The following is a 10240-nucleotide window of genomic DNA, read 5'->3' on the forward strand; positions in this document are numbered from 1 at the left end:
AGAAATATCAGAGCGGCCAAGGTGCTCACAAATATCTGCATACGCCTCTAATCCCAAGTCGTTAGAGAGCGTGTTCTGATATTTTTGAGCACCTCGCCCTCTCCGATACATCTGATGGCAATGGCAATATACCTACTAAATTAACACAAGTCAGCGTTTCGAACTTCGATCAGTTGATAAAATATAATATTCTTTGCAACTGTTCGCAATTAATTTATCATTAAAATCCTTTGCTGGCTTTGAATATTTTTGCGTTCGGATTCAGCAATTATTATTAATGTAAGTATACCATTTTAATGAGCAGATCGTACACTAAATTATTCATAAAGTCCGGCTACCTATTTAGGGCCCAAAATATATTTTTGATTACCGTAAAACGGGGTGAGTAGGTTTCGCCATGGTATAATAATATACTCCGCCTGGTACTCCATTCCCGTCTTTTCTAGGTCACCTAACTGACACGGGCTTACGTCATCATGCGACAGCGCTATATGATAATATGCGATAGCGCTATATATAGCGGCCATGTTGGTGTGACGTAGCCCCGTGTCACTCTGGGAATGGAAGACCATGTTTTATTAGACAATGGGTTTCGCGGGGAGCTATGGATTATGAATGGGGAGAGAAGGATTGAGAGGGGGGTGAGGTGGGTTTTTAAGGCTACTGCTACAAAAATAATGTATTCCAATTTAAAATGGAGCTATAGTAATATTCATAATAAAAAAAATCGATCCTACAATCTTCCAAAATCACCTCTGTATGAAAAACCCTCTCACCCCAAATACGAGGCACTACGGGGTGAGGTGGGTTTTCTTCTTTATCGTCAAAGTTATGAAATGGAACTACCCAAAATAAAATACAAACTAAAATACAAATGTCCGAACCACTTATTATATACAGCATTCAGTTTTCACATGTAAAAATGATTTTTTTTCGAGGTTTGAAAGTCAAATTTCACCCAACTCACCCCATTTTACGGTACTGTAGAGTTTTAAGACATTGGAAGAAGTCTACGAGAGCTGTTACGTTAAGACACGATATTAATTTGATTGTTTTCAAACTTTATACATTTATTATTATTCTTGATTTAATATAACTTTAAATCAGAATGCATCTCGTACAAACCACGAAGTGAATATATACTCAGCGATAAAGGCAGCAAATATTAAAGTCACGTAAAGTGGCAGACACTTTATGTGACCGCACCGGACCGCAACCTTGGTGCTCCTCAAAGAGTAATAGTAAGTAGTGTAAGTACCTACCTATATTAAGGGGCCCACTGATTAACAGTCCGCCGCAAAGAGAATATAATCAATAGTCCGCCGGACGGTATCGGCCTGTCAGTTGTTCGGAACTGTCAAAATTTTGTTCTGACGGGCCGATACCGTCCGGCGGACTGTTAATCAGTGGGCCCCTTTAGAGTGCTCCTCCATGTTTGGTGCGGTCAAAATCTAGACACGCGGTAGCGGCAGGGGTGCGAAACTCCTGACTTCGGCCAAACTCGGCTCCGCTCGGCTCAGCATTGCTCCGAGCAATTATTAGGGTTGGCACCAAAGAATATAATACTCACTAGGGTTGGCACCACTTGACTTCCTTTTGCGTGCACGACCACAGATAAGATAATCACTTGAATTTTGACAACCCTAAATAGCCGAAAGGGATAGTGCCATATATTAGAAAGGGATAGCATGATTCGACCCTGAACCGCTCCGCTGTCAAACTTCGGTTTTGTAGGAAGTTTCCTTTCTGTACGGCAGTACTATTATTTATTCTGTGGTAGCGGTAGATGACCTAGCAAGTTGAAATTTGGCATCCACCTTGTTAATTGTGTGGTTACGAAACTGAGATAAAGAAACAATGTATTTTTTACGATTTGTAAAATTTTCCAAAAAACAGTTTGTGTTTAAATACTAAGTGCCTAACGATTTTGTAATAGCAAAAATAAATTTTAGTTTTGAAATCCACTATGACGAATACTTATAATTTCCATACAAAAAGTAATGATATCCCATCAAAAACATGAATGTGAAATGAGAGCCTAGTTCTATATTAAGAATATTCGTCGTTGTTGACTTTGCCGGAAAAAGAATTGAGATCTATATGGGTGCCAAGTTCTAGTTTGCTTGAGGTGTAATTAAAGGCTCCTCTTCACGTTGGGCCAACGCCAACGCCAACGAGGGACGCATTTATGCGTTAGAGGGAGAAAGTGATATTGCTATCTCATTCTACCGCATGGCTGCGTCCCTCGTTGGCGTTGGCGTTGGCCCAACGTGAAGAGGAGCCTTAAAGTTCAGGATTTGTCTTGGCTAGTTTTTATACCAAAAAACTAAATTTCAGAAAAGTAAAGTGGTATCCGGACGGGACGAAATATCTCTTTCTCGCTCTCACCAAGATCGCGGTCCAGTGCGATCGTCTGTAAGTGTAAACCAACTGTGAACACTATCAAAGTTATAACAGACTGGCGTACCGGACCACGACTTTGGTGCGGTCAGCATATCAAAAAGGGCCGTGCTACATGGTTAGCAACCCAGCTTAGACAGTGTAATGGCCTCTTCAAACGTCGTCGCGTTGCTACTTTAGAGCATTTACCTAATAACGAAGGTGCATTTAATTGCGACATTTGATCGATCGACTGAATTCATCAATCCTATCCTATCGCATGCCATTTATGCAACATTTGTAAAAGCCTTGTTATGATGTGTAGCCGGCTTTATACCACTCTCTGACATCAATCAAATAATCCAATATGGCCGACTGCTACAAACGGAGGTGCTCGCGTTTAATTTTTACTAAATTTCTGTTTATTTCGGTAGTTTAATAGAAAACTATATTGTCTTACGATATAATGTAAGTCAATACGCCTAATGAAAACGTTAATGTAAGTAGTTTCGTAGAAAAATCCGAGGATCCGGCAAAAAACCTTGACATGCCTCGGGAAAGTTACGAAGTCGTGGCCCCTGCATTTTGCTCAATTGATATTACCATTTCGTAACTACTTCACAGGTATCCTGAAGATGCCAGTTAATTTGGTTGAAACGAAAAAAGGAGTCGAAAAAGCAAAGTTTTCACTGTCCTTGAATAGAAATGCAACTTATCTGAGCAACGAAGACCGACTTGCAGATCCGAAAGAGAAATCTGTGCCTGGCAAGTTCGGAAATCACGATAATAAGGAAAACAGGCCGGCGAAGCGGCCATTCAAAGGCACTTATAACAATACTTTGAGTTCGGCTAAAAGGCTAAAGCCACTTACTGAATCACCTAAGCCACCAGGTATGTTTCCATTTAGTTCTAAACAAGGTTTTATAAACATCGAGGTACCTAATAGGTATAGTCTAAGAATGCCGAATGTAATGCTATTTACCCTTTCATGAATGATGAATAAGTATAAGAGTCATGCTGAAAGTTATAAGTTATTTGGTATTATAATATTGCTAATTTTTTTTATCTAGGACTTTCTAAATGACTCACCCATTCATATGATGATATCTTATATTAGTGGGCTGGTATAAGCCAGTGTCTGTAAACTTTTATTGTGTTACTAGTACTGTAAATCCTTAATGGATAATTTGACAACTTACCACTGTAAGTAATGCCACCAGTTACCGTGAATTTAGCCTAATCACCTGTATGACCATTATGGAAATTCTAACCCCCTTATTCATAAAGGGGCCCACAGATTACCAGTTCGCCGGACGATATCAGCCTGTCAGTTGTTTGGAACTGTCACCTTTTGTATTTAACCGACAGGCTGATATCGTCTGGCAAACTGGTAATCTTTGGGCCCCTTAAAACTTTACAAGCCTCAATTAGGTTATTTATGTTTTATCCTTTTCTTACAAATACATAGGTCAAAATGAAAGATCCAGACAAACAATTAAAAGCTAATTGAGGCTTGTAGTGTGTTTACGAATAATGCTATAAATACCTAGTACAAACAGCAACACTTAACTGTCCATCGGTGGGTCTTAAGACAAAAGGCATAAGGTCCACCAATGGACAGTTAAGAGAGTGGGCGATAAATATGACTAGGTCTCCTATAGATATATACTTGTAAATAGATTTCTCATTTAGTGTTTTTTTTTTATTTCAGTATCACCTGCACCAGAAACAGAGTTGATAATACTGAACGCGTCCGTGGCAAGCACTGCCATGTTGAATGGCCACCACAATGACAATCAGTATGGGATGCAGCGCAAGATTCCAATTGCCACCCTGTCTAACCTCGGCAACACTTGCTTTCTTAACAGTGTGCTCTATACCTTGCGGTAAGCTGGTGACTGAATTAGTGAAAAGGATCCATCCCACTAAAATCTGTCTGTAATAAAAAAAGAGAGGAAAAAGAAGGAGAGCAACTCAATTGACTAAACACCTCTCATTTCATTTGAATATCTGATTCGATGTGCTCCCTTTATTTCTTCTCAGGTATGCTCCAAGATTCCTCCACAACCTCCACCACCTCGTGTCAGACTTGGCCAGTGTGGAGCAGAAGCTCGGCAGCATACGACTGAAGAGTTCCTCACTCGGAAGAAGTGCGGCTGGTCTAGCTTCGTCCGGTGCCAGGTCCTGGAGCAGCAAGGATCTGCTCTCGCTAGGACAGTCGGATAACTGTTCAGAGAAGAGTAAAATAAGGGTAAGTAATGTAGAATCTTCTTCAGTTTTCCAATTATCTTCTAAATAACCTGATTTCCTGACCTCCAGAGCCAGCCTGCAATTTTTTTCAAGTGGCAGATCATACCTTTTATTCACTTAATTTTTTTGGCTAAAGGTTTGGTAAAGACAGTGGACCAGTTCACTTCCAGAAGCTACTATTTTAATATATCTGAAAATGCTAGAGTTGATTTTTGGTTTAGTCATATTCCATAATTTCATATAAAAATTTAGTGTGAAATCTAAACTCTCCTCCTTAACGTTCTCAAAAATACCTGCACAGACTGCCTGCTAAGAGACACCGTGGACCATACCGTCTAGCATGAGTTGCGTTCTCGCACGCGAGTCCATACTTGAGGTCGCGCAAGATGTATGGAGTCGCGCGCGAGAAAGCAACTCATGATAGCACGTCTGGTGACATCATTTGTGTGGTCTATAGTGCCTTATCATCAAAAACAAATTGACTAGCCTAATGTCACAACTAAATTGGTTAAATTGTCCCCAAAATTTAGTAAAGTACAAAATTATCTTTGTCTGTAAAAAGATGTAGGCTAGTATGTTATACTTTGACATACATTATGTTATCAAACATTGATCTAATAACATTATTTCACATTTACAAATATTTCTGCTATCTCTATCATACACAAATATTGTAATACGGTAATGGGGCTGAATATATTTAACATACTTTGTTTCCAACTAAATTTCATGACAATTCTTAAATTAGTGTGCATTTATTTATATTAACTACTGTGTCTTATCTTATAGGGCCAGTTGCAGCAACCAAAGTTAACAGACTGATCAACGTCATGCAGCAGAGATCTATGAAACTTCCCATACATTAAAATTTTGCAAACACTTTAATGGTGACAGACGGTTTGGTGCAACCGACCCTTAATGGGCTGTCACTGTCACCGTCATGGTATAAAATGAACCGTACCTTCTGCTTGCTCAACAGATAGCAACGGAGAAACTGCACGAGACCTACCTTAACCTACGGGCAGCGGAGAGCAAGTGTTTCAACAGCAATTCGTCAGATGCATCGCCCGAGCCCTTCGCAGCTGACGCCTTCCTTGCTGCTCTACGAGACGTCAACACCACCTTCGAAGGTAACGCTGACAGCATCCGCACACCTGAAGCTGTGGTACAGAAAGCAAATGCTTCAATATTCAACTTGTCGAAGCCCTTCACCGCATTTACTCGCGACGCTGCGAGACTTCAACCCCACCTTCGAAAGTAACACTAATAGCAACCCCACATCTAAACCTGTTTTACAGAAAGCAAATGATTAAACAGCAATTCGTCGGTCGAAGAACGAAGGACAAATTCTTAAATGAAACAAAACAAACGCACCCAAACAAATCTATAGACTAATCCATTATGATGCACATACTTTGTGAGCGCTTGGACAGAATGGCAGGCCTTTCGAAATCGACTAAAAAGCCCCAGTTGCGAGAGTATAGGACACAAGTTCTGTATAATACAGTGTAAATGAGTTCACGACGTTTGGTGGTTGATATTACTTGATATAAGGGCTTGTGCACAAATCACGCGAGGTTCGATACGGGGGGTCACGAAAAAATCACGATAGATCACGTTGATGGGGTGTATAAGGAGACCTCACGTGTATTTTTCTACGTGAGGTTATGTGGGGGAGGGGGGTCGCCGAAAACCTCACGAAATATCACCAAGGGGTAGCCGAAAACACCTCGCGTGATCTGTGCACAACCCCTAAAAGTAAGCAACATAATTTGTCTATAAACATAAAATATGATAAATGATAACTTGACAACCTTGTCAATTCCAGGCAACCGGCAACAAGATGCCCACGAGCTGCTGGTGTGCATCCTCGACAATATCCGCGAGACGTGTCGCGCGCTCAGCGACCGCGCGCGGTTACACTTGCCCGAGAACGGAGACAGGTAGTGTTATCGTTACTCTGTTGCTTTTGGTTGATAATTTGATAACCAAAACGGTCCAGCTGTCGTATTGTCGTCGAGCATACCGCGCATGACATGACAGGACTCTAATAGCGCTTGCTACACCCTGTCTTGTGATGTCCAGTTAGGTGGGTCCACACAGATCGAGCTGCCTCGCGAGGAAATTGCCGACGAATGAAACTAGACCAGTCTGTGAGGACGAGTGTTATTAGCTTGCTGGGTTCCTTGTGGTTGACTCTGAAAAAAAAACATGAATCACAGTACATGAACATCGTATTGTCTTATAGTCCAGCGAGAACGTTAACATCCGAATGTAATTATAAATATGAAATTATTTGAAATAATTAACTTGAACAGGTTTTGTGATATTTCTAGCAACGGCATCGGTCGGCAACCGAGTCTCGACGGCGACAGCAAACCCGGGCTCGGCAACCTTCGCAAGTCGTGGAAGAAACGCAAGGACGGCAACAAGAGACATTCGCCTACTGAAGACCGGGCGCCTTCCCCTGCCGAGCCCGACCACAGGCCTGGGTGGGACTTCGTTGCTGACGACTTTGAAGGTAAATACCATACGGTTGTCGAGCTTTTACGACAGTTTGGGCTTGGCAACCCGCGCAAGTGGAAGAAAAGCAAGAACGGCAACAAGACACTGGTTTTTACATTCGACGACTTTAGATACGTCTGATTACATTACTAGGAACAATTATTACCCTGTCGATATTTTTTGTTAAGTATAGTTTTTTTTTTTGCAGGCACGATGGTAGTCCGCACAATGTGCCTAGAGTGCGAAGCGGTAACGGAGAAGGCGCAAGCAGTTCTCGAACTGTGTGTGCCAGTAGGCGAGGAGGATGCTCCCGACTCCGAGCCCTTCCGGGCCGCCTGCCTCACCAGCGAGTACCTAAGGGATCAGAACAAGGTATCTACAGTACCTATTCGCTCTTTATACAGGTCTGCAATTTGCCAGTGCTATAGTTTGAGCAATGTAGACTGTAATGTTTCAACCGTAAGTATGGCAGTGACGGTGCTTGACTCATAGTCATTCGGCAAGCCGTAAGCTTGACCTGCTTTTGCTAAGGCTTGTAGGATGAGACCTGTGCTCGATTTCAAAGTAGTCCTATGGAAAACACTCAGTGAAAATATTTGTTGTTTCGATGTCCATACAGAATGAGCCTTCTCGCATCCACACTAAGCAGCTCGGTGTGTGTAACATACCACATGGCAAACGCACGCGCGGCCGCAATACCTCGGGCACGTCTGCTTCGCGAGGCAGCTTGCTCTGTGTCTCTATATTCACATAGTTTTGTTTATATGTTCCAGTATTGGTGCGAACGCTGCCTCCGCTACAACGAAGCGCGGCGCAGCGTGGCGTACTCTCGACTACCTCGAATTCTAGTTTTGCAACTAAAAAGGTATCATTGAGTTTATTTTGATCTTGTCTTATTTCAAGGCAAGTTTTTGGTGTAAACCCCGGTTCTTACCAATGAGTCTTTTGATATTTAATTTGCCATCATTTCATATTTCTCACTCGCTCTTTGGAAATCGCTCTTGTCTTAGTGAGGTCTAGTTTTTTCTTTTAGCTTTAATGGTAATAAGGCTTCTTTTTAAGATTTCTTTCACAAGCCATGGTAAAACACTCGAACATAGAATAAGGATTTGTTATTGTCTAATGGTTTAAAGTTTGTCTTGCTTTTCTAGTTCTTTTCTATAATAATAGTACTGAATGCCGACTTATTATAGGTTCAGCGGCGGCATGGAGAAGATCACGCGGCACGCGCCGACGCCATTACTGATGCCGTGCTTCTGTGAGCTGTGCGCGCACCGGCCACAGGACCAGTCGCCCAGCCACAGGTACCTTTTTTAGGAATGTCTCCCTTTGTTGATAGTGAAGCGAGGTCTTATAATAATAATTAAGAGTGTGTTTTTATGTTTGTTGGGTGATATTTTGAGTATAAATAAGCTTAATGGATATATAATTGAGATCGATATATGTATGTAATTTGAAATTGGGATATGAAGAGCATTCTTTAGGATGTCATAATTCACAATCGGTGTAATATAAAAGAATTCGACGAAACAAGAATCGGTTTGGATGTTGAGGGGTTATAGGGATCGAATATGTATCGCGGCGGCTACCTATCGCGGTGAACTACCAGTATTAGTGAATTTACAGGGACTGAATATCGTCAATGGCTGCATCACTGTCTAGTTTTTAACCTTTTAGTGATGTTACTCGTGTGTAATTGCAGCTACGTGCTGTGGGCGGTGATCATGCACCTGGGGCAGTCGCTGTCGGGCGGGCACTACGTGGCGTACGCGCGCGAGGCGGGAGGTGCGGGCGGCGCGGGCGGCGCCGGCGACGCCTGCTCCCGCACCGGCGACGCGCCGCCGCAGCCCAGCTCCTTCATGCGCACGCTGTTCCACCGGCCCAGGCAGCAGACTCCAGGCTGTGCTGCTAAAGGTAACTACACATTAGGCTGCTCATTTCCAGTGCATTCGACCCTAAACACAGGCTTAGCACGGAAGTACCGTGAATGTGATAGTATTTTGCCCACGAGAACCGGACGGGTAGTCTATCTCGCGGGTGTGATCTGCGCCCCTGTGCTCGGCCTACATGTTACTAAAAACATTCAACGCCCACAAAACCCACCAACCCCACCCTCGTTTCGTTTTATTTAATCATAATCACTTGTAATTGTTTAAAAAATAATACGTTTCCATGTTATATAACAATTTAAAAATCCATTGACTAATATTAATCTATTTCAAGTTTAGTGTCAAATACACCGGAGAGGGCTACTCCGAGTGTCAACATTTACTTTTTCACCTACTCTACCATGTACTTCGTCCATACCCAACATAAACTCACTCCTATTTGATAACATTGCTTTTTTTAATTCCCCAGAGTGCTGCGTGCCCCGGCCGCGACCCGAGGCCTCGTGGCTGGCGTGCGACGACGAGCAGGTGAAGCCCATCTCCAACCAGGACTTCCACGACCTGCTCTCCGCCGAGCCCAAGGTGCGCTCCGCCGCCACGCCATACCTGCTCTTCTACGTCAAGAGCGAAGACGGCTAATGAACAGGATGAAAGGTTTAGAGTTAAGGTGACCTAATCGCCGGTGCCATACTCACGGTCCGTGTGGCAAAGGAAGCGGCTATGTAGCATGGAGTTGAGTTGTAATGGAATCAAAATATTATCTGAGGGCATGGCAGTACCCCCGACAAGTTGATAAACCTTTTGAGAGTTGCTTTACTCGAGAAATTCAGAAGGTCGCTTTCGGGGTCAGATATAGGGGATTGTGACTGCTGCTAAAACGCCAACCTAGGTTCTTTAAAATATTACATCAATGTTAAAAGTAGAAATGACGAACATTAGTGCACCTTCTCGCACTGTTTTACTACAAGTAAAAAACATACAACCAAATTGAGAACAGAACCTCTTCCTTTTGAAAATTTGAAAGGTTTAAAAGAATAGGCTAGTTTTCTCTAAAAGTTGCTTAGTCAAATGTGTTATTTTCTTATGAGAACAATGACTACTAGTTATTACTAATTTCTTAGTACAAACTTTACATTGAACTATATACTATTTAATAGTTCTAGTTACTGACAAGACATACAATATGTATGTATGCATATTATTATTATTACACAGCT

General features: G+C 42.3%; 1 protein-coding gene across 1 annotated transcript; it reads left to right on the forward strand.

Annotated features, from left to right (window-relative positions):
- Positions 1 to 3011: 3011 nt before the first annotated feature.
- Positions 3012 to 9769, forward strand: LOC134792104 (ubiquitin carboxyl-terminal hydrolase 1). The gene is made up of 11 exons (XM_063763294.1): positions 3012 to 3270; positions 4091 to 4265; positions 4423 to 4630; positions 5609 to 5759; positions 6458 to 6572; positions 6966 to 7150; positions 7343 to 7506; positions 7908 to 7999; positions 8328 to 8438; positions 8837 to 9048; positions 9493 to 9769. Exons 1-11 carry the CDS (start codon positions 3015 to 3017, stop codon positions 9660 to 9662), a joined length of 1839 nt encoding a protein of 612 aa, XP_063619364.1. The 5' UTR covers positions 3012 to 3014; the 3' UTR covers positions 9663 to 9769.
- Positions 9770 to 10240: the final 471 nt, after the last annotated feature.

Source organism: Cydia splendana, chromosome 7, assembly GCF_910591565.1.
Source record: "Cydia splendana chromosome 7, ilCydSple1.2, whole genome shotgun sequence".
In the NCBI taxonomy this organism is placed as follows: Eukaryota; Metazoa; Arthropoda; class Insecta; order Lepidoptera; family Tortricidae; genus Cydia; species Cydia splendana.